General features: G+C 42.5%; 1 protein-coding gene across 2 annotated transcripts in view; it reads left to right on the plus strand.

Annotated features, from left to right (window-relative positions):
• ZFAND3 (zinc finger AN1-type containing 3) overlaps positions 1–24,799 on the plus strand; it is a 318,826-nt gene that overhangs the window by 285,309 nt on the left and 8,718 nt on the right. For both annotated transcript variants that reach the window (XM_042986251.1, XM_042986252.1), the window contains one exon: positions 4,976–5,143. In XM_042986251.1, coding sequence (XP_042842185.1) covers positions 4,976–5,143 — 168 coding nt within the window. The remainder of the gene's footprint in view (positions 1–4,975; positions 5,144–24,799) is intronic.

Here is a 24,799-nt window from a genome sequence, read left to right on the forward strand (position 1 = left end):
AAAAGCTGTCATACAGCCTGAGATTAAACAGATTCATCTTTCTTTCTTACAAGTGAGGGAAGGTGTGGGTGAAGCGAATGAGGAAGGCTTCCTTCTCTTTGTTGCCACTTTGCTTCTCCCACTCTCCTGTTCTAAATTGTAGTGTTGGCTTGTACAGAGGGCTAAGAGCCTGCCTGAGACGTCAGAAGGCCACAGTCATGGTTAGCAGCCCCGGGTGTGTGCATGCTGCCAGCTGCACAGTGACGGGAGATTAAGAGAGATTGGGATTCAACTCTGACAGGCCTGACACAATTTATTTGGAAATTTTCAGGAGAGAACATGAGTAATAAAGACAAGAACAGTGACAGTAAGGAACAAATGTGAATTTCTGTCAGAGACAAAACAGAATTTTAAAAGAAGTAACTCTGTTTGTTGTCTCAAGCTTTCCAGTTAAACTGTGTTCCTAAATTGAAAGTCTTACCACTGCTTTCTGCAATTGGCTAAGAAATAGTACAATTAGAAGAATTTCTCTTTTCAGAAGATTGTGTGTTTTTAAAATCTCTGTACTTGTTTCTCTGTCACAAATTAAGCAGTAGTTACCATCAAACCTAAGGAGCTGATAGGTAAAATACTTTGTCTTAAGGTTTTCCTTTTTCATGTAATCACATTACGATTCTTGATCAACCTTTCCTGCAACTTAGAAAATCTGATGTGATATCTTTCTCATTCTGTTAAACATAGGCAGAGGAAGAGGGGATCTGGTGAGTACCAAGAACTGTGAACCCAGCATGGGAGTGTGGCAGCTCTTGCGTGGGTACATGCAGATTGGATTATGTTCTCGAGAAAAAGCATACTGGAAAAAATGTGCTTTGTTGGCCCTTTATATGAAGGACCTTAATTAGAAGTCACTCTTAACTCCTGGGGTGGAAACAGTTTCTAGCTTGCCACTACAGCTCCTCCTGCTGCTAATGAGCATGCTCCTTGCAAGGACGTGTTTCTTCTGACAGTTAAAGCTGCATGTAAGAGTTATTTCTGTTCACCTTTCTCTCCGCGTTTAACCCTTACTGCCCAAGTTCAGATTGTGCAAGTAGAGTGTTGGGTGTTTTCCGTCATTGTTGAGGAAGTTAAAGATGTCTCAAAGTAACAGGAACGATATTTTCGAGCAAAAAGTAAATAATCAGAGTTTAATTTATTCAAATATGGGCAGTAGATGGGGGTTCCTTTACTGTTGACCACATTTGGATCTTTTCTGTTAGTCTTTTTTTAATTGACATAAAATTTATAATTGAATAGTTGAATTATTTAGTTCATTATTAAGCAATTAGAATCCTGCCCTGGACATCTGTTTCTCTTATTTAGGCAACTCACCCCATGGCACAAAGTTTCATTAAGTAATTAGCAGAGGAGATGTAAATTTCTTATGCAGACATGATGATGATCTTGTAGACTGCTATTTATTTCATTAGCTACTAATTAAAACACTAAGTTGACTTGTGAAAAAATGTCAAAGAATGGTTTGCTTTGCCAAGAAGTTATATATAACACTGTCACCTTCCTGGATGACAGCATGTGGAGGGTGGTAAACAGTTTAGGAAGGTTTTTCTCCCTCCTTCTTTCTGGCAGGGATCATTAGAGGGCACAGGGATTCCTTTCCATCTAATAGACCATTAGAGTGAAGATTAAGTGGGCATATTCCAGAACGTAAAAGTCATGGATTTCTTAGTGTCTCAGAACAGTTCCTTGATCCTAAAACACACACACACACACACACACACACACACACACACACACACACACACATATATATATATATTCTGGTAAACTTTTCATCTGTGTTGGCTTAGAATCATTGAGGACTGCTTCTCGTGGTTCAGACTTTATATACATGGATGCCTTTTGTCTTAGACTTGCACAGATGCCCAGACATTGACTCTTAGAGGACTGACTAGGGCTGAGTGGTGCTCTTTTAGGATGGCCAAGGCAGTGCAGCCAGAAGTGGTCGGCAGCATCAGAAAAGCCGGTTGGGACCTATAATTTCTGCAACATCCCATGCCTCCTGCTTACCTGAACAAATAACCAAGTAGTCTTTATATAAAATGTGGAATGGGGAAAGGAAAGTTTCAGCATGAGATCCTGCAAACTTACTCCTTAGTTTTGCTTTTGAATGCTTGCTGGTCAGACAAGATAGGGAATCAGAGGAAAAGACAGGCCTCCAACTTTTGAGAGTCCCATCAGGTGGGTTGTTTGGTAATGGCCAACTGATGATTATATAAATGTGAATTCCATTTCCCATTCTTGAGAATCATACGTTAAAAAGTATTACCTATCACTCCCTTGCTTATCTGCGCATACTTAGCTGTGGACAGCATTGCCATGCTAAAAGAAAAAATGTCTTCTTGTAGCAAAGGTTTGCTTTAGAAGTGGAGACGTATGTAGATAGCATGTTTGACAGTTTGGGACAGTGTCATGTGGAAAACACTTTTGAATGTGAACTCTGCATTTCTAGACACAGGCTTGGTTCTGTCAGATAGCAGTGTGAATGAAAGAGGGTTCGGGTCTAAGCAGTCCTCTTTTACATTAGAGATGTGCTGGCATCATGTCAGAGCCCTCTGGATTTTAACAATATTAATAATGCAAAGACATCAATAGCCTCCATTTCTTGTATGGGCTCCTTTCTCTCTCTTTCCCCACCTCATGCCCCAGCGTTGGGAGATAAGTTCTCATAAGGATGCTTCATATTTAGGACCTTGTCTCAGAACAAGCACCATTTTTTTTGTTATGACTCTTACTCTAGAATTTTCTCTTCTTGTTACAAAAAAAAAAAAAAAAGTATCTCTAAATAGGGTTATTAATACAAATTGTGCCATTGCTGGTTTGTGAAAAAGGACCCCCAGGAGAGCGCTGCGGCTCATAGGAGGTGAATTCCTTTTGGCTGGCTGCTTTGTAATGATTTACATTTAGATTGTTGCTTGTTGCTGTTGTAGGGGAAGGGGCTCTGTCTGTGGCTGCCTCAGTCATCACACCAATTGGGTTTGGACAGCTTCGCTCAGCAGAGCTGGGAAATAGGCTGAACTTGCTTTCAATTGTTTTCATCAAAGACCTTGTTTAGTTGGTTTGTATTGGGGGAAAATGTCATGTAGGACTGGAAGAACTAAATGAGATGAAAAATGAAGTTTACAATTGCTAAGAATGGTGCGTGCCTTCCATACGTCAGTGCACAGTGTGGTGGGCTGAGGAGGGTGGGGCAGTGAGCGCTCTCCCGTGAAGTGCAGCGTCTTCACACAGAGGGAGGCTGGGGAAAAAGGTACAGACAGCCTCCACTGAAATACATCCAGCAGTCTGCTGCTTCTCACTAGGGCCACTTTAAATAGAAAATCCAACTGCCTAGGACAAGATTCATTCATTTAAGAAATATTTATTGAGTTGTAGGCATGGAAGGCAGATTATGAACAATGCAGGTGAAACCTCCTGCCTTCCAGGAATTTACATCCTCCTAGAGGATTATACTAAAAGGCATAGTGCTATGGAGGAGTAAAAGGCAGGAGTTGGGAGGAGAGGAAGTGCTTGGCAAGGGGGATAAGAGTGGTTTAGATAGGGTGAACAGGGAAGAAGACATCATTGAAAATGTGACTTAAAAGACTTAAAAGAGGTGAGATCCCATGTAGATCTGGGAGAAGAGTGTTTTAGGAGAAGGTGTAAAGGCCCTGAGGTAGGAGACAATAAGGAGGCTACTGTGGATGGAGTAAAGGGAGAGAGCAGCAGATGAGGTGATAGAGCAGAGAGGAGGGCAAATCATGCAGGTGCTTATGGGGCGGTCGTAAGTGTTTGAACTTTTACTCTGGGAAGGGGAGCTTTAGAAAGATTTTGAACAAGGAAGCGACATGATTCTAACTTGATTTTTAAAAGGATCACTTGGCTGTGGAGAACAGACTGTAGGAGCTTAGGGGTGGGCAGGAGGCCAGTTAAAAAGCTATTATACTAAGCTGGATGTGAGATGGTAATTGTGGTGTTGGTGGAGGGGTGAGAAGTGGTGGGATCTGGATGTGTTTTGAAGAAAATCGTTTAGGAGACTGTGTTCCAGAGATGGTTTAGCACAAACCCCTTTAGAACCTTGGCAAGAGGTGCATCTTCAGTTTGCAGTGGAGCAAGTCCAAGAATACAGAGTTCCCAAGTGCTCCCCTTTCTTTTGAAGGCAAGAGTTATTCGCAGCCTGCCTACGACAAGAACTTTATTTCATTTTAGTTACTTTATTAAGGTTCCACAAAACACAAGTTGTCATACAGCATACCTCCCTCCACCTGCCAATTTGGCACCAACGTTGAAGGTTGTGGTGCAGAGTGCTGCTTCGGTAGCCTCCACAGTGGAGGCCGTGGGATAGCCTGCTTGTGAATAAACGAGGATACTCCTTCACTCTGAATAAAGTTGAAGTAATTTGCAGCATCAGAACCTGATTCTTGTGTGTTTTGTTACATTTAGGACTAGAAACAGGAGTGTTTTTACTAGAAAAGATTATGGATCACCCATCAAACACTGGCATTGGGTATAGAATTGTGCTATACATGGTGATATAAAGAAATATTAGATATAGTCTCTTCTCTAGTGAATTACAATCTACTTGAGGCCAAATATCTAAGAAGCAGTAAATAACCAGTACAAGCAGTAAGGCCCAGAGATGGGGTACAGAGAAAGAGAGGATCCCAGTTTGGATGGTCTCCTCAGAGAAACAGCTGTTTTTAAAAACAACAGCATCAGACTGATTTTTGTTAAGTAACCCTGCTCTCCTCTCCTAGCTCAGGCCTCGCTTATTAGAAGTCTGCCCCGAAGGTACATTCTTGTCACAATCTGTGCAGTATAAACCAGGCCAGGCAGAACTGGCTCTTGCTCACACAGGTCCAGTTCCTGGAAAAGGGCAGCAGAAGGCCTGGCAGTACATTAATTAGCTGTGCTTGCCAGGCCAGGCACTAACCCTGACCCCTAAATGTGTTGTTTTGGTCAGATTCACAGTCTGAGAATGAGGCTTCGCCAGTGAAACGGGCACGACTACTGGAGAACACCGAACGACCTGAGGAAACCAGCCGGTCTAAACAGAAGAGTCGACGTCGGTGCTTCCAGTGTCAGACCAAACTGGAGCTGGTGCAGCAGGAATTGGGATCATGCCGCTGTGGTAAGCATCTCCCCCAGTGGCATGTTGGAGACTGGTCCTTGACACCCTGGCATAGCTTTGGAAATTATTCCTAAGAGGCTGAAGCCCTTCGTTCTTCTCCTGAGTACTTCCCTGCAAGCTACTGCTTTGGAGATTCATAAAGCAGGAGCAGAGAAGTCTTACTTCTAAATGCCCTTTATTTCCTCCCACACGTAAAAACAAGGCACAAACATTCCCACTCTTAAATTTATTTCGTAAGAGTTGCATTGTCACTGCTTACTGATTCCAACTTCTCCCCACTACATATTACTCTAGTTCCTATTCATTGATGACTTACTTAGAAATTAACCAAACCAGTGACATTCTGAGATATGTACCATAAAATTCAGTTATTCATTTTGAATGAACATCTTACTATGTATAATAAATGGAAACTCTTTCCCCCCATACCCCTTTTAAATTAAAGTTTGGTTGGAACATTTTCTTTGAATCATAATTCATTGTCAGTTAACTCCTTGAAGTAGCTTTAAAGTAACATTTCCTTCTGTATTATCCAGTGTTATACTAGCTCTTAGAATTGCTGTACAGGGATGTATTTTTAAAACCTTCATGACTACCCACAACGGAACACAACTTAGACCAATTCTTTCTCTCCCTTTGACCATGTACGTGATGTCACAGAGAAGCAGAATTGTGTAGCTGCATTATTTAGGCTGACCTACAGATTTCCTGTTCCTGTTTTTATTTCCTGATTTAAAGTTTTGTTTTATAAAATTGTTCTATGGGACGAGAGCTGTCATCAGGCAGACTTAGAGACCTGGCTCTTGCCTCTGAGTGTCTTGTATTCTTTGCCATAAGGAGTGAGCTTTAGAAGCCTCCCTTCTCCTCTGCGATAGCCATAGATACCCTACAAGTACTGATGCTGGCAGGCAGGACTAGATGGTTCTCTCAGCAGTTAGAAAATTACAGTTACTCATAGTCCTTCATCTTCTGAAGAGGCAGCCGTTGCTTCCCTGTGCCTCAGTTATTTACCCTGTTGGAAGTCAAAAGGAAAGGAGGGGTACCAGCTTCTCATGGAAACAAAGTCAGAACTCCTGTTGTTATCAAGACCAGGAATCTGTTTGTTGCATGCTCTGGTGTGTGGTACTCAATGAGATTGGAAGTGTATGCTCAACTGCAGAAACAGACACCAGCATGGGGAGTCCAGGTGTCACTGGATGAGTTTTTATTTTTTTAGCTTGGCATTTACTTACCCTATTAAACACTTGTGTGAAAGTGTAAAGAAGAGAGATAGGAGAAAAGGTGGGAGGAGAGGCTGTCAGCAGAGTTTTCAGACTTCAGTTGTGTTCATGTAGAACTCCAGAAGAGCCCAGAACCTTATTCTTAGACTGCATCTTCAGCAACCCTGCCACGTGATTTTAAATCCATAGTGAAACAGGGAAGGAATACTGTGGTTAGCCAGAGCGGACTCTGGTGCATGGTGGCTAACCACCTTCGCCTGTATTGAAGGGTTTGTCTAGTCTTTGGTGGTCTGCAGATTCTTAGCTTTGGTCTTCACATGAACTTTTGGGGGGGCAGGGGTTCAGTACTTCAGTCTGTTATCAGTGTTGTGAAGCCCACCTGACCGTTTTGCCTATTACTTTTATAACACATGCTCTTGGTTATTCCTAAATTAGAATCATGAGATTTTCCTGTACCTTATGTTCTTGTTTCCTTCTTGAAAGCAACTGAATCCTGGGTATTACACAGGATTTGCCCTAGTGGATCAAGCAATTGATCCATAAAGTATGCTGGCTTGCCTCTGGCAATGGCTGATACCTCCTGTCCTTGTCAGGCAAGCAGTGAGAATTCACAGTTTAGCACTGAGAGATCCAGAAGTATTGTAACCAGGTCTCCCAGATTTCCTAAGGTCTTAAGCACTCAGCTGAAAAAAATCTAGAAATACATGTTAGATGATTTTACATGCTCCTGAGTGAAGCCAACTTGACTGCCTTGGTAAATTCTGAGTGCCTGCTGGGTTTACCACAGATATGCATTCTTTTTAAATGATCTAACACATAGTCCCTTGGCTTACGCCCAATTCTGAGGGTCTACTTACAGAGAGATTTGATCTTAATGCTGGGAAAGAAAGCCCTGAGCTTTGTGCACTCCCTCCAGTTGTAGCCTTCCTAGAGAGAGTGGGGAGTTCAGTTTGGCCCACTGAGAGTGTTACACTTACGTGCCCAGAAAAATGACTGAGTCTACTGCCACATTTTAAAAGATAAAGGACAGCAATAGAGCAGTGGGAACATACACCTCTGGGATTGTCTTTGACAAATAGCTCTTGTGTTCTTCCTGCCTGTCTGCTCGGATCTCTCTAGGAAAGGGTGAGTTGTGTAGTTATTTCCTTGAGGATGCATGGGGTGTTGAAGAGACATTGAACTGCCCTGAAAGGTTGGGGGTGGGGGGCGGGGCATGGTAATTTCCTGCTAGAAGTGAAGACTCAGGAAGGTAGTTTGAACTCAAACAGAACACTTCTCCGCTGCAGAAAATCTTTTTCTTAATATATATATTCACAATCTTTTTTTCCATTCCCCTTCCACTCTGTACAGGTTATTAACTGCTGACAAGAAATTCACATCTCATAAATAATGCTTAAGAGCCATTGCTATATAAATTGAATGTGTTATGAATTGTGATGGGCCTTTTTGTAGCATTCGATGCCTAGAGCAGGAAGAACAGAGGATGTCATTTTCATTAATTTCTAATGAGGTGCCAATTAAAGACAGAGAAGACGCTCCAAAGGGAAGAGTGGCCAAGCTCCCCTGAATCCTCCGCCCCGGGGCTGTCATCCAAACACTGCCAGCAAGGCTTCTCTAAAAATTCCATTAAATTACAGTCTCATCGAGAGCACACACAGACACATTCAGCTTCCCTTTGATCTTCAAAAGAGCAATTTGTAAGGCGAGTTCTGAGCCTTCTCACATAGGGAACAGCTAGAGGTGATAGGAATTGTTAATTGCCAAGATACTCCATGGGCTTTCAATAAGGAGGTGAATTTTGAAGATGAATTCTTCTCTGCCTTGCTGTGACTAGATAACCTTTAAATCAACAATACCAAAGTAACACCCTTTTCCTGTGAAATCTCTCAGGATGCCAATTAGAAAAGGCATGTGGTGAGGCTGGGATGATGTCCTGCATCCTAGAGCATCTTCAACAGTTTAGCTTCTCAAGATAGAAAACACTTGCATAAAAATGGATTTATTTGTTTCATTTTCTACTCAGTAGGCAAATTGATCAGCTCATTCTCGTTACAGGAGTCTTGTCTCTCCAAAGGCCAACTAGAAGATGTTCTGAAATTTGACCATCCTCATCAGATCTGGGCCACATCACAGCCACGTGAATGCTGTGTTCTCTAAGCAGATCTTGCATGATGCACACAGCGTGGCTTAGTAATTGTTGTGCCTTGCTTCCCAGAACCACAGAATTAATTTTTAAATACCAGTCTAAGAGCTTGCATAAGTTATCACCTGTTTTCAGTTGACAGTGACTTAAACTGTAAGCTGATATGCTCCCTTTTGGGATAACAGTGCTTTTACTAACAACCTGAATAATCTGACTTCCATTATTGCTTTCAAAATAAATTTTATATTCACTTTAGAAACTCCATAGTAATGCTTTAGCCCTTTAGTTTATCATCTCTCAAGTGCCTCAGTGGTCATTTTCTGCATTATCATTCACTGTAAAACTAAATTCTTCAAGCATTTATCGAGATACGACAATGCACAAAGTATTTTGCTAGCTTTTGTGGGGAATGTAGGATATAGAAATATAGAATGTAGGAGCTCTTAGTCTAGGTCCATGGTTCCAAACTTGAGTGGACATCAGACTCGCATGGAAGGTGTGACAAACACACATTGCTGACCACCCCCCACCTCCCAGAGGTCTGACTCAGTGGCCTGTGCATGTGTAACAAGGTCCTGGGTCATGTTGCTGCTGGTCTGAGGAACCACTGCTCTAGGCAGTTCTCAGTCCTGGGAAGCTTTTAAAAATAGAATGTCTGGGCCTCACTCTACATAATTAAATCAGAAAAGGACACCAGCTATTGTTTTAGCTTTTTATTTGGAAATTTAAAGTGTTTTTTCTGGGCCATTTGAGAGAGTAAGCTGCAAACATGGCCTTTTGTCTTTATAAACGTCAATGAATGTTTTCCAAGAATAGGGATATTATTTTATATCCATAGCAGTTATCAATTTTAGTAAATTGATACTGATTCAGTGCTTTTATTAAATCTGCCACCCATATTCTGGTTTTCTCAGTTGGTCCAAAAATGTCTCCTGTAAAAGCACTTTTTCCCCCTCCAGTCCAGGATCAAGTATTGCATTTAGTTGTCATGTCTCTTTAGACCCTTTTAACTTGAAACATTTTTATGGCCTTTCTTTGTTTTTAATGATATTGATATTTTTGAAGACTATAGCCCTCTCCCCCGTTTTAATAGAACTCTCTTTGTTTCTATTTGGTGTTTGGTGTTTCTTCATGATTAGATTCAGATTACTTATTCCCAGCCTAGTCTCAGACTACTATTAAGTGATGTGTCTTTCTCAGGATATTATATTAGACACAGATGTCCATCATCCCCCTCACTGTAGATATTAATTTTAATTCACTCAAAGTGTTGCCCAGTTTCTCCACTCTATAGTTACTATCTTTGACCATGCAAGTAGTAAGCAGTCTGTGGGAAAACACTTTGTGACCATGTCAGTATCCTGCTCATCATCAAAAGTGTCTCCTAGATTTAGCATCCATTGATGATTCTTGCCTGAACTGGTCTTTTTAATTTTTTTTTTTTTAGTTTTTTTTTTCAACGTTTTTTATTTATTTTTGGGACAGAGAGAGACAGAGCATGAACGGGGGAGGGGCAGAGAGAGAGGGAGACACAGAATCGGAAACAGGCTCCAGGCTCCGAGCCATCAGCCCAGAGCCTGACGCGGGGCTCGAACTCACGGACCGCGAGATCGTGACCTGGCTGAAGTCGGACGCTTAACCGACTGCGCCACCCAGGCGCCCCTGGTCTTTTTAATTTTTTAATGTCTGTTTATTTTTGAGAGAGAGAGAGCGAGCACGTGAGCGGAGGAGGACAGAGGGGAAGGGAGACACAGAATCTGAACTAGGCTCCAGGCTCTGAGCTGTCTGCATAGAGCCTGACATGGGGCTCAAATTCACAAGCCATGAGATCATGACCTGAGCCAAAGTTGGATGCTTCACTAACTGAGCCACCCAAGTGCCCCTGAACCAGTCTTTACTATGATCGTTGCAAAATGATGATTTTCTAACTCTAACCCTCCTTCTTCATTTCTTCTTTGACACTCAGCGTTCTTATGTAAGTGAAAACCCTTCTTCCCCATTTATTTATCTGTTGTTATTACAGGCTCATGAGCTCTTCTATTTTATCAGTGGTTCATAATTCATTACTATACTTAATTATTTTGGTGCTCAAACTGTGCCAAAAACGTTTCCTTACTTTCTGGCAGTTATAAGATGTGTTCTGGATGTGTCTTGTACTTGACCTTTGCCAGCTCCTGGAATCAGCCATTTTTCTAGGTATCCCCAAGGTGGTTTTAATATGCATTCAAAATAGGGATTTGCTGGGCCTAAGAGGAAGGCATGAAATAGCTGACATCCAGGGCAGCCTACCATAAGAGTTTTAACTGAGGCATAAGCCATATATGTAGGAACATGGGGAGAGAGAGATTAATTCCAACTACAGTACTTGTATAGGTTGTGACAATTGGGGCTTCAAAGGCAGAGTGGGATTTAGATGTGGAGAAAGAGGGACTACCTGGTCAAAGATGGTGACCTCTATACAGCTGGATAGAGCCTTGGGGTTGAGTGAGGAGAGACTACTAGAAAGGGAGGGTAAGGATTCCAGGCTCCAGGCTGTAGGGTTTGGATGTTGGTTTGCAGTGAGAAGCTGCCCGTGGTTTTGAATATAGTCAACACGCTTTTTTGTGTGTGTTTATTTTTTTATTTTTATGTTTATTGTTAAGAGCGAGAGAGACAGAGCATAAGCGAGAGAGGGGCACCAAGAGAGGGAGACACAGAATCCAAAGCAGTCTCCAGGCTCTGAGCTGTCAGCACAGAGCCCGACGCAGGGCTCGAGCTCATGAACTGGGAGATCATGATCTGAGCTAAAGTTGGACGCTTAACCGACTGAGCCACCCAGGTGCCCCTTGACTCCCTCCCCCGCTCCAGTTAAGCACACAAGAAGGCCTGGGAGATTGTTGAATCTTTTTAAGTGGAATGATCTGGAAGAATGTGAACTAATTCACTAAGTGAAAAGGAATGTGCCTCTGTCACAGCCATCCCTGCACTACAGGGGACTACAGAGTGAATGAATGGTGATATCTTATGGTCCAGAGTTGGGCAAGGAGCTGTGGTGATAATGAGGTGTGTTGGTGACATGAAATGACTAGGCTGGTCCATTTCACCAGGATCAGAAATCATCACAAATAAGTCCGTGTATCTGCGCCTTTATTTAACTCTCATCCACATGTGATTTGAACCTGTCAGGAACACGTGGCATTCTGTCCTTTGTCTCTAAAAGAAAGCAAGGCAATGCATGTTTTTATAAAGGCTTTATTCCCTTACAGAGTTCTAGCCTGGATCGGTTAGAAAACTCTGCTATCCAGGGAAACACCAGAGATCTTTTATCTTGACCAAATTGATTTGGTTGGTTTAGTGTTATCATTACTGCTATTGAGTGGTGAGTTTATGCTCTGCCATGTATTACAGGAGAGAGTGTGTGGTTACCAAGACCTCAGCCCTTTTCATGTTTTCATGCTGAGTCTGGCAATGAAAGGCTAAAGTTTCTCCATTACTTATAAGACAGCAGCTGGGTATATGTTACCTATGGTAACATAGGTGTCCTGTCCATCCTCCCAAAAGCAAAAACACCCTTTGATGGGAGTTACTGTAAATGTGAGAACTAAGAGTAATTGGATATCTTGAGGCAGATTCTGAGAAAATGTTCTCCCTTTGCTACTCTCTTTCGCTCTCACTGTACTTTTACCTGAACAAGAGTATGCTGTGTTCCCCATTTAATCTTTAATGTATAAGAATTCTAGTCTAAAACCAAACAGATTAGTCCCTCTGCTGCTCCTCTGTAAATTGCACATTGAGATGTTAGAGCAAAACAAATCAAACCTTTTACTGAATACTAACTCTGTATTTAGCCCATTAGTTCAGCACTGTCTCAGAGATCCAACCTACCATATGCCCTTTGACAAGGGTGTAGAAAGAAATCAGAAACGTGAAGAGCTCCCCTCCCCAGCAAAGGAGCATCAAAGACTGAGCTTTCAAAAGACAAAATGTACAGAACACATCTGCTGAAGCCTTTGTCACATTCCCACCCTACTGAGAGGTGAACCAGGAGACCCTTGTCCCATGAAGTGAAATATTTTCTGTCTGGACAGCAAATTTGCAACTACTTCTGTAGTCCAATCTGAGCAGCAATAACAGCACAGTAATTTTATCAATAATTTTATCAAAGCTATTTGGCTAGGTTACCCTGCTTAGAAATACTTCCTTATGGGAGGGGAAAAAAATGGATCGTTGCAAAAGAAAATGAATTATTGATGTCTTTTGTTTTGGTTCCAAGAGTAAATAGTTTCAGTTAATTCTTTGTCCAGCAGAGTGTGCATGGGTTTGTTTTTTTTTTAACAGATTTTTTTTAGATGGAATTTATATACCATAATAGTCACCTATTTTACAGGTCAGTGAGTTTTGGTAAATTTAAGTGGTACAGCCTTCACCAAATTCAAGTTTTAAAATGTTTTTAGTCACCTGTAAAATTTCCCTTGCGCCCCTTTTCAGTCAATCCCTACTCTCCCCTACTCCAGCCCCAGGCAGCCACTGATTGATCTGCTTTTCTGTTGTTGTAATTTTGCCTTTTCGATAATTTTAATATCAGTGGATTCATACAGTATGTATATAGTCTTGTATTTCTACATGGCTTGGTGTTTATGAGATTGATCCATATTGTCATGTATTGGTAGTTCATTCCTCTATAATGTTGGGTAGTATTTCGTTGTATATGGATCTTAACACATTTACCGGTTGACATACATTTCGGTTGTTACCAGTTTGAGGATGTTTTGAATGAAGCTGCTATAAATATTCATGTGTAAGTTTTTATGTGGATATATGTTTAATTCTTCTTAGGTAGATACAGGGGTGGAATTGCCAGGTTGAATGACTCTGACGTTTAGCACTTTAAGAAAATTCTATTAGTAGTGCATTATGGTTCCAATTTACCCATAATTTGTCAACATTTAATATTGTCTTTGATTTAACTTTAGCTATTCTAGTGGGTATGTGGTGCCATCTTGGTGTGGTATATTAATTTCCCATCACACATTTCCCTGATAACTAGTGACATTAAGCATCTTTTTCATAAGCTTTTTGGTTACTTATTTATCAGTTCTTTTGTGAAGAGTCCATACCTCAAGTATCTTTACCATTTAAAAAAGATGTACAGCATTGCCATCTTAACAATATCCCAACCCACGAATATGGTATATAAGTCTTCTCAAGTTTCTCAGCAATATTTTGTATTTTTCAGTACCTTTTAAAGAACTTATTCCCATTTTAATTTTTTGATGCTGTTGTGAGCAGAATTCTTAAAATGTATTTTCAGATTGTTCTTTGCTCACTTCAGAACACAATTTTTGCATATGATTTTTTATTCTGCAGCTCTAATTCACTTATTAGTTCTAGATTTCTTAGGATTTTGTACATCCATGATCATGTCATTGTGTATAAAGGCAGTTTTACTCCTTTTCAAACTTTATGCCAGTTTTTTTCTTGCATTGTTGGACTGGCCATGACCTCTACCATAATGTTGAATGGAAGTGTTGAGACTGGATCTCTTTGCCTTTTTCCCTGATCTTAGGTAAAATTCTGTGTTTTACAACTAAGTATGATTTAGCTGTAGATTTTTTAAGTTTAATTTTTTTTAGTAATCTCTACACCCAGTGTGGGGCTCAAACTCAGAACCCTGAGATCAGTGCATGCTTTTCCAACTGAGCCAGCCAGGCACCCCATCTGCTGTAGATTTTTTATAGCTGTTCCCCACCTCTGCCCTTCTCTGACATTTGTAATATTTGTAGCTGTTGAATACATTCTAGGAAAACAGGCAATATTCAAATACATCCCCCCAAACAGATGATATAGCCCATGGTGAACTACCATGTGGCCTAAAAAAGATGAGCAAGTGGCGCCTGGGTGGCTCAGTCGGTTAAGCGTCTGACTTTGGCTCAGGTCATGATCTCACAGTTTGTGAGTTCGAGCCCCCGCATCGGGCTCTGTGCTGACAGCTGGGAGCCTGGAACCTGCTTGGATTCTGTGTCTCCCTCTCTCTCTGACCCTCCCCCCGTTCATGCTCTGTCTCTGTCTCAAAAATAAATAAAAATTAAAAAAAAAAAAAAAAAGCAAAACTGTGTTTTAAAAGTTTTATCATCCAGAGGCACCTGGGTAGCTCAGTCAGTTAAGCGTCCAACTCTTGATTTCAGCTCAGGTCATGATCTCAAGGTTCGTGGCATCAAGCCCTGCATTGGGCTTTGTGCTCTCAGTGCTTGGAATTCTCTCTCTCCCTCTCTTTCTGCCCTTCCTCTGCTCATAACCACTCTCAAAATAAACATTAAAAAAATAATAATAAGAGTTTACCATCCCATGAATTCATTTCTGTTTACAGTTGAAGCATATTCCCTTTGTTCACAGTTCTGTGTAACGTGTCTCCATCTATAGTGGGGAAAACCTGTACCCTGAGAATATTCCTCTTTTCCTCACACCAATATCATAACAAGACACCAAAATGCTATTCTGTCTGGGTTATTCTCACTTGAGGTAATAAAAGCAAACCACACTGAGAGAAGCTTGGAAATGCTTTGCTTGAATTCAGTGCTTTTACCACAAGACACAGTCACAAAAATTTGTGGGTAGATAGATAATAAAGGAGCCTTAGCAGCCATGCCAACCCCACTTTTTTCTATAAATGAGGAAACAGATCAAAAAGGTTTCCACTAGCCTCAGATCACACCTGTGTGCTAAATATTGGTACTTCATGCAGCCTTTGTTGTAAAGCTCAGGGACTAAAAAGTTCCTGCCCAGGGTGACTGCTCACAGCGGTGCCTGCTCCCATCACATAGGTCTTGCCGCCTCCCCCCCCCCCCCCCCCCCCCCCCCCCCCCGCCCAACTATAACTCTTCATCACACATCCTGGATGTTGGCTTGTTGTTACCACCAAATCCCGCTGGTCTCTTCTGAAGTACCCAAAAAGATTTCTTGGTCTTTCTTTCAAGTTAATACACCTGACTATTTTCACTTCCTCTTAGTTTGGCCTCCAAAACCTAGCTCAGAACTCAGGACTCTTCTATGAACCCTTTGCAGCAAAATGTCACCAGATTAGACCATTAGCAGTAAAGATAAATAAAGTAGTTAGTATTTAGACAAAATAATAGGATTTTTTATTAAATTTTTTTTCTTGCAGATTAACAACAATTTGTTCACAGAGTTTTGCTAAATGTTCTTTCCAAAGCCTTTAATGTATGTAGTTAAAACTAATTTGTGTTGAATACATTGTATACATTGTATAGTACGTTGTAGTACTATACACATAATGTACTATATACATATATAGTACTATATGCATTGTAATAGCAAATATATGCTATTAGATACTACCAGTCTTCTCAAAGAGATTCTTACTGCGATTCCCTCATGAGCACTGCTGCTTGAAAAATGTGGGCCTATCCCCAGATAGAAGGGGATGCTTCTTTAGAAAGTAAAAGTGCAGTTGCTCAGGTAATTCTCTTATACCCCAATGTTTGATAAACTATCTGCACACTTAATACCTCATTGTTTTCATGGGAAATGCAAAGGTAATTTAAGACCAAATAGAATTACTGGACATGTCAAATAAGGTGATCCACATCATAGAGGTTTTATATCAGATCTAGTCAACTCCATTCTCTTTTACTTAGAAATTTACATCTTCTGAGTATTTAACACATGCCTTCCTCTACTGATCTTCTCTTCCCTCCTAGATTCTGAAATCCTCAAGGGTCAGGATCTTGTATTATTCTATAGCTTCCCACTGCCCTTATTAGAGTATGTGGCCGATGGTGGTACCCAGACAGTGTTGACTAATAATGTGCGAGACAAATCGGAGGTCACAGAAATGCGGCGTTCTGGTGAGCCTGCTGATTATCTTTAGGAGAAAGCCCTTTTGTAGTAGTAGTCGAAGACATGCCCAAGCAAGTGAATGGGAGGATGTCTGGGCTGGTCTCCATGTTAATTCTGGAAGCCAGGGTACATGTGCAACCTGAGGGTTTCCCGGTGGAATATTTGGCTGGAGGAATAAGGTGTAGATAGGGAACCTTACCATTATTTGTTGTTACATACTTTTATCTGCCTTGAATTTTTATTGGTAGGGGGTAGAAATCAGCCAAGACATACATACATCAGATAGGGTAGAATTGCTTGCTTGGTGTAATTAAAAATATTTGATAAGCTTATGGTTTAATTAAATATTCGACTTTGGGAATGAGTGTGTTTGCATTAGTGAAACCTGTGATTCATCTTGCACATGAATAAAATGAGCTCTTTGGAGGTCACAGACCTGCTGTATACAACCACATCAGTCTCTCATTCCTGCCTATCCTGTCACATTCTGGCATAGATTTCAAGTACTTAAGTGACTTAGAAGTCCCCCATCTGGTGCCTGGCCAGCCCCTCAAACTGACCTTGAAACCACAGCAGCAGCAGTGCCCTTGCAGGTAATCCAGCCACCGTGTACATCTTCAGCCTGGAGGGAATGTGGCAGGTCTTATTGCCAGGCAGCTTAGACCACCTAGGTGCTTCCTCCATTGAATAAAAACAGCCTTTTTCTATAATGTGCCCTTATTTCTCCTCACTCTGTCCTCCAGAGTGACCTGTCACAAATCATCTTCCTCCCCTGCAAGCCTGTTCCTCAGATACTGGAACACAGGGGCTTTGGCTTTCCGGCACCCCAGTCCTCCAGTAGCAAGTCCATTCACAAGGACTGAAGAACTTGTGTGGGGATGTTATGGCCTAGGATGGGATATAGGAATGATAGAGTGGGCTCAGTGTTTGTCTCCACGGAATTCCTCATCAGAAGCCCTTACAAAATCTGGATGTCTTTTTAAACAAAAACCCTTCTTTACCTGCTGATCTCCTTCTGAAACTGCTAAAAAGTCTTCTCTTTTATGGAGTCCATGGCTGACCTCTGTTGTTATACTTCTCAGAACATACATTAGCTTTCCTTCCTCCTAGACCATAAGCACTGGAGGGCAGGGACCATATGGTGTTCTTCGGCAGCTTCTACTGTAGTAGAAGTGCACTGATACCTAGTGAACATTCGAGTGAATGAGTGAACTCTACCATTGCAGTTGTGATCCTCTGGGTAAAGGAGAAAGTAACAGCTTTATTGAATACCTACTATACAGTGGATGCCTACTCCTATGTTCCATCACTTGACCCTGATGAAAGCATTGCTGTGAAATGGTACTACGTATTTACAGAAGAGAACACTCAAGCTTTGAAGTTGAGTAACTCAAATACTAAGGGAGTATTGGAGCCCAGATCTGTTGAGCTCCCAGAATCCCACCAGTGTTCATGTCCCCCTACTGGCCCATGGGTGTCCTAAACAGTGAGAGATACCTGCAGCATGAGTTACATTTAGTTTCAGCCATATAGATCTTAGCCCATTTGTTAAGCACTGCCCCAATTCAGAGATGCTTTTTATTGAACAATGAATGGTAAAAATGTATGCAGCCTACTATGTGAGAACCACTTGAGACGGTGGTAATAAGTCATCCCAATATACTCTTTCCAGTTTGCTCCATGTGCCACTTGTCACTCCATCTAGATAAGATGCTTCTGGAGGACAAGGTCCATAGTGTTGCCACCTTTTTGTTTCCCACTGCGCCTGGGTAATGTGAGACACAGTGGCACTTAATTCTTATTGATGTGAACGTTCCATTTTCTCCTGAGTGCTAATTCATGTCCTCATTGTCCTTGAAAACTTACCCACTCCAGGATACCGTATGCAGTTGACCTCTCCTCAGTGCCCCTGATTTATTGCATATAGCTGGGTTGTATTGATTTTATTTGCAGTTGATTTCTTGCTTTGCTTCTTGTGTCCTTCAGCTGTTTTCCTCTCTGCACATCTCCAGCTGTCTTGAAAGGCAGGAAAACTAGTGACTTTTTTCTTTTCCTTTTCCTCCACCCAGCCCCTAGAATAGTGCTCTGTAAACATTGCACAGATGACCAATAAATACTTTTGACTCCTTGAGCCTGATAGCTTCTTTTCCTTGCTGGACTGACAGCCCAACACTGGAGCCTGAATCCTTTATTTATTAGATGAGATTTCTATAGCACCTTTCCTCTGAAGAGATCAATATCAATGAAGTTTGTTTCTGCTTCTGGAAAGTGCTTTTACCTAAGCAGACCAAGGCTCTGATAAGATCACATGATAGTCCTTACTCCTCAACTATTGGGCCCTAGAGATGTAGACTCCAAGAAAAGCCTCACCACTTCAGGTTCGGCTATCTTGCGGCCAGCAATGAGCCTGAATAAGACTGTGACAAATCAGCAACACAGGTTCCGCAGCATCGGTTGATATTATAGGCAGTGTTATATATAAAAAGAGAACTTGCATTTGGGGGGCACAGCCATCTTTTAGAAGACAGATATGAGGAAGGTCACCTTAGCACTCAATACGTATTGTCTGCCCACTGACCAGAGCCCCATCACAGTGTTTGTGGATTATAGTTTCTCAGATAGTGGTTGGCGTCGTTAGAACCATTCAGTCTCTGAAACTCAGTGCCACTAGGGAGAGCGTCCCTGGGACAGGACCCAGAGACTCCAAACGTACACATGCTGGGTAGGTGGGAGATAAGTGCTGAGAGATGGCACTGTCTAGCTGCTGAGAAGAAGAGCTGATTTGGGGTAGTCAAGGCCCACTGTGAAATATGGCACAGAATTCAGAGGCCAAAGACCAAAAAGGATGAGTCAGCCCTATAATTCACTGGAGAAGTGCCTAAGATAATTGGGTCAGCTGGCTTCTCTACGAAATTGCTCACCTTTCCACATATCCTTGTTTGTACAAACAGTATTCCCATCCCTATTCAGGCTTAGGCAGAATTGAGCAGGAGATGAAGTCATCTGCCATGTACTTTCCAGACAGATGACAGCTGCACATGTAGAAGCTACATAGTGTGGATACTCCACTGTCCACCAGACTCGGTCTGCCCTTGATCCTGCTGTCCAGAAAACCCCCTCTGTGGTCAGAGCAGGTGTCAAGGCAACCATAGCTACTGAGGCACCTTGAGAAACAGAAAGCGGGAGTGGGGGGATTTGGGGGGAGGTGTTAGAAAAAGGAGGAAAACAAAGTAGAAAAGGACTAGAAATCTAAGGAAATGGGAAGAGGGCAGAAATGGAGATGTGGTGGGGTGGGGAAAGTCCACTGGCATTTACTCAAGGGGTTGTGTGAGCTTGGGAGGGTGCCCCAGCTTACCTCTTCCTGAGATTTGAAGGATGTTCCCTTTCCCTGTTGTCACCTGTGGAGTTGACATGTAGAGCCACCTGTACTGTCTGCTTTATTCTCAGTGTGCAACACAGGGGCATATTTGGAAGGAGGGGATGACAAGAAGTGCTCCTCTTTTCTCTGGGTACCTCCCTGTACATGATCACGGGGCCTCACCGACTGTTGTAGGTGCCGAAATGTGCAATGTCATGTTGGATGACTGGGAGACAGATGGCACTGGCCTATGGGGAACTCTGCCCAGTGGCTCTCTCCTGCAGCAGACAGCCAAGACTGCTTCATTTATCCTGATGAATTCTCCAGAACAGTACTCTCCGGCTGCAGAGGGACTAGGGGGAAATGTACCATGCAAGTGTTGGATGCTCTCCTATGGCCAGAATTTTCTAAGTATCAATCAAGATGTTGCTTGGATGCAGATGGGTTGTTCTTAGGCTGTAAGGTGGGAGGTGGCAGGCAGTGGATACTCTGTTGAAGACGTTTCCTGTGGGTAATGGAGGCTTAGACTTCTGGCAGCCCACTTGTGCCTTGAGGAGCTGAGCAGGCTTCTTCCTCTCTAGATTATGCTGTATAGCAGCAGGCCTCTCCACACACTCACATGCTCTTCTTGAACCATGTCAGCCCGGTGGCTCTTGGGAGATGGAAACTATGAGTCAGCACATGATGGAGTTTGTGCATCCTTGTGACTAATACATAGTATGACATGTGCTCCCTAGAGCAGTGCACTGCAGTGTAACAGATTCACCTGGGAAGGGGAAGGCTTCCAGATTTACAAATTAAAGGGCCAGGTTAGTGTTAATACTCTTGTATCAATTAAATTGCTCTTCCTTTGAACTTAACTACCCCAGGATTAATTTTCCATGGAATCTGGAATAAATGACCAAAATACTGGGGGGTAGAGTACGAAATGAATGTCAGTGGGAACTTGGGTGATTATGCTTCAATTCTTCATTATCTGTACTCAGCTCATTTATGATTATGAGTTAGAGCAAAGTTTTAATTCCAGGAGAGCATCTAATGCCATCTTGGACATTTCTGGGTTGCCTCTCAGAGTGAGCTCAGTGAATATAGGTTCATATTAATAATGGCAATAGAAAAGCATAATTAGGAAAGTAAACCAGATACTGCAAAACAATGGAATATATCCAAAGCCAGACAGTAATAGTTTTTAGATTGCACTCACTGTGCTCCTGTTCACCCGGGTAATTGAAGTAGACTGTGTGGTCTACTATTTCCAGGGGTGGCAGGGAGGGGCACAGTTACCAGCATTAAACATTCTTTTATTGCCAAAAGTAATTTTCTTCTATTTTTAATGAGTCAGATGTTGACTCAAATTATTTATTTATTCAGTCTACTTGAGTTCCAGAGGAACAGCAGGGAAAACAGCAACAAAGTCCCTGACCGCATGGTGCTTTTATTCTTTGGGAGGGAGATGCAGTAAACAAGGGAAAAGATATAAATGAGATATTTTGTGGTAGGAGTAAGTGCTGTGGTATAATAGGATGACGGAGAAAGAGAAGGGCTCTGCCCTGGGTGGGGGTGGGGTGGAGGTGCTGCAGGTAGTGGTGGGGAGGCTAGCATCTGGAAGGAGGTGAAAGCTGAGCTGAGACATAAAAACTAGGAGAGCCAGCCATTCAGAGAACTTGGGCAGGGGAAGTGTCCTCGGTGGAGAGAACAGTGAGGTGACCCTGAGGGAGGAACAACCTAGCATATCAGGACCAGAAAGGTGGCCCGTGTGGTTGGAACACAGTGCATGAGGAGAGGCGGGCAGGACCAGATGGGGGATAGTTAGACCTTTGCAAGGTCTACTAGAATTTTACTCTAAGTAAAAGTAGTGGGAAGGCATTGAAGGGCTTTAGGCAAAGGAGTGGCGTGATCTGATTTACATTTTGTGTTACATTTCTATCTCTCTGGGACATGAACACAAATGCTTGTGTATGCATACACTATCAAGAATACATAAGAACTGGTCGTAGTGGTTGCTTTGCCTCTGGGGAGGGCAACTGAGAGAATGGGAAGGGAGACTTAGTTTTTGTTGAATATTATTTCCTGCAAATTGAATTTCTGTTATATTCATGTATTCCCTATTCAAACAGGAATTAATTAACAAATATTAAAAAGTACATCTCAAGTCACTTGCCCTGAAAGAAGGAAAGAAAAAGAAAGAAATCCCTCTAACTGCTCTGAGAGAGAAGGCTGGGGGTGGGAAGGCAGCAAAGGCAGAAGAGTGCAACTGCATCGTGGGCTCCAGGTAGCCATGTTGGAGGCTTGGCCTCACTGCATCTCAGCCTTTGCTGGCCTTTGTTCTGTTCCATCAGCATGCCACACTCATTCTTGCCACGGGAGTTTTGCATGAGATGATGGCGAGAAGCACTTGGGCAGATTTAGAACATCAGTTAGAGGTATATCCAACAAGACTAATAATAAAGTTGGCGCGGGGAATAAGAAACCAAGAAAGAGGCCTGGGTTTGGCTTGAGCAACTGTGTGGATATGGTATCACTCCCTGAGGCAGGGAGGATTAGGAGATGAGCTAATACAGGACTTTTGTTTTGAACATGTTACAGTTGAGGTTCCTATTAACCAGTCTGTTTGGGTGTGTTTGTCAAGTAGTAAGTTAGATATAGGAGTTTAGAGTTTAGGGGAATAATCTGTGGATGGAAATAAAAATTCCAGAGGCATCAGTATTTAGACTGTACTTGAAGCTTTGGGTCTGGATGAGATTACCTACAGGAGGGAATGTACAAAAATACAAGAGGACTACATTCTGTAGTGGTTTCAGAAGGGAAGCCAGTAAAGGGTCCCAAGGAGCTATAGCCAGTGAGGTGGGAGGAAGATGAGGAACATCACAGAACACCATAGAAGCCAAGGGAGGGAAATACTACAAGAAAGGAACGGGAGACAGATGCTGCTGAGAAATGAGGGTGAGCAGGTTGGATTTGGCCACTTGAGCTCTTGACTGGCCTTTATCTGTCCCCTGAGGTTCGGAGAACACAGTCTCTGTAACTAACCTCCCGTTCATTAACTCAGTTGAAATATTTTGAGTGAACCACACACTGTTCTAGGCATTAAATTACAAAAGCGTGGTTCCTGCTTTCATGAAATCAGGAAAACAAGTTAAATGAAAACATTACACAATGACTGTATAATTGTGACCAGTGTTTCAAGGAAAAGTCCAGGATGCCATGAGAGTGTATAATGGGGCTCTAGATTAGTCTGAGGGTCTAGGGAGGTCTTCCTGAGGAGAAGCCATTCAAAGTGAGGCCTGAGGAAGCAAGCATTTGGTTAGGTGAGTGTGTCAAGGACATAGAGTACAGGAGGGTGGGGGGGTGAATGGCATGAGGAGAGACAAAGAGGCAGTGGGGTATGAGAGTGAGCTAAGATGGTGAAATTGATTGTCATTCTTGGGAAACCACTAAAGGGTTTAAATAAGAGTGTGATTATCACAAATCGGGGTGTGTGGGATCACAGGGTTGTTGGAGTGGCCCTAGTAGGAGACACTGGTGGCTTTGACTGGGTGCTGGTGGTAAAGGTGGAAGGAGAATGAATTTGATTATGGGGACTAGGATCCACAGGACTTGGTAGTTGAATGTGAAGAATGAGGAATATATCAGTGATGACCCAGGTTCGTGTCATAAGCCACTGGCTGCAAGGTGAGCCTGTTCTGCTAGAGTGGGGGACACTGAAGAAGTATGTTTGTGAGGGAATAGCAAGTGTTCCATTTTGGGCACCTTGAATCTAAGATATCCAACTTAGCCAGTAGATAATTGGATACAGAGGCATAGAGCTCCAAAGAGAGAGGTAGGTCTGGGACAGAGAAAGACATTTCAGAGTTGTTGGCCTATGTGGTTAGAGTTTTAAACATTGGGACAAGTGTGGGTGAGACAAAAAAAAAAAAAAAAAGAGTCCAGCGCTGAGGAATTCTCATACTTAAAGGACAGTAGGGAGAGAGAATAAAAACAAGGAAAGCAGTATATGCCCACAGGAGTAGTCACAGAAACAAGGAAAGCAGTATGTGCCCGTGGGAGTAGTCAACTGTTCAGACACTATCGAGGAGAACTGAAAAGAGCCCATTGGGTTTAGCAATGAGCAAGCTCCATTCATGGCATTTTTTATATACCTGGACTGTATAACCTTATCTGTGCCCCCCTCCCCACCCACTCTCCGAGTGAAAGGGAATTGGGCTGTGAGGTCAACTCCCCCCACCCAGGCAGAAAAGAAGTCTCTAGGATCCTGGAGTGGGTGGTCCATTCATTGGGGGTTTTAACTGTCTATATCCATGGTTTGGTTTCAAGTCTGAATTCATGTGTACGGCTAAAGCATTCTTCTGCCACTGAGTAAGCCTCTCTCCCTGCAGATGAGGGGTGTTTAAATAAAGTAACTTTAAAAATGGAGAATCAAGAAGCCAGCTTCTCTGCCCTCCCCTCCCCTCTACACACACTTAGAACAGTGGACCTCACATGTTGTGGGATTTGTGACTTTAAGGCTTAAATTTTGTGAAAATCAAGAAGAGCGTGCTTATACTCTGGAGGCCCTCAGAATGACCTTTCTGAGTTAATGTGAAAACAAGAGGCATGTAGAGAGACTTTTCATTCTTAAAAGAAGCACAAAGCAAATGCACGTGACATTGGCACCGTTTGGATAAAAGCATAATTGTTTTCAGAATGTCTACAGCCCATTCCTTTCTCTTGTTCCTCCTTTCACCGCAGCTCCCAGCTCGACCGTCTCAGGGAAATAGACACGGGCTCTTCAGCGCACGGTCAGTACGTGACCAAACTTGGAAACACACTTGCTCTGCCTCTGCTTGTGAGAGAGGCTTGCAGAATTCACAACCATACCTGTGGAGAAGCCCCCACAGGAGCAGAGAAGCTGCTCTCTGCTGTCCTTGGAAAGTTTGTGTCCCTTTCATGGTGTCCCTAACCAGTGAGTGCTTTCTAGGCTGCCCTGTGTAGTCTTCATATATTTAAATCAAGTTGCTCTAAAATTTGCATATCTTCAACAGAAATCTTTACTGAGCTTGTCACTTACTGTGCATCTGTAGTCTGTACAAAAAGGTTTGTGAAGAGGGGCAGAGGAGACC

This window comes from Panthera tigris, chromosome B2 (genome assembly GCF_018350195.1).
Source record: "Panthera tigris isolate Pti1 chromosome B2, P.tigris_Pti1_mat1.1, whole genome shotgun sequence".
In the NCBI taxonomy this organism is placed as follows: Eukaryota; Metazoa; Chordata; class Mammalia; order Carnivora; family Felidae; genus Panthera; species Panthera tigris.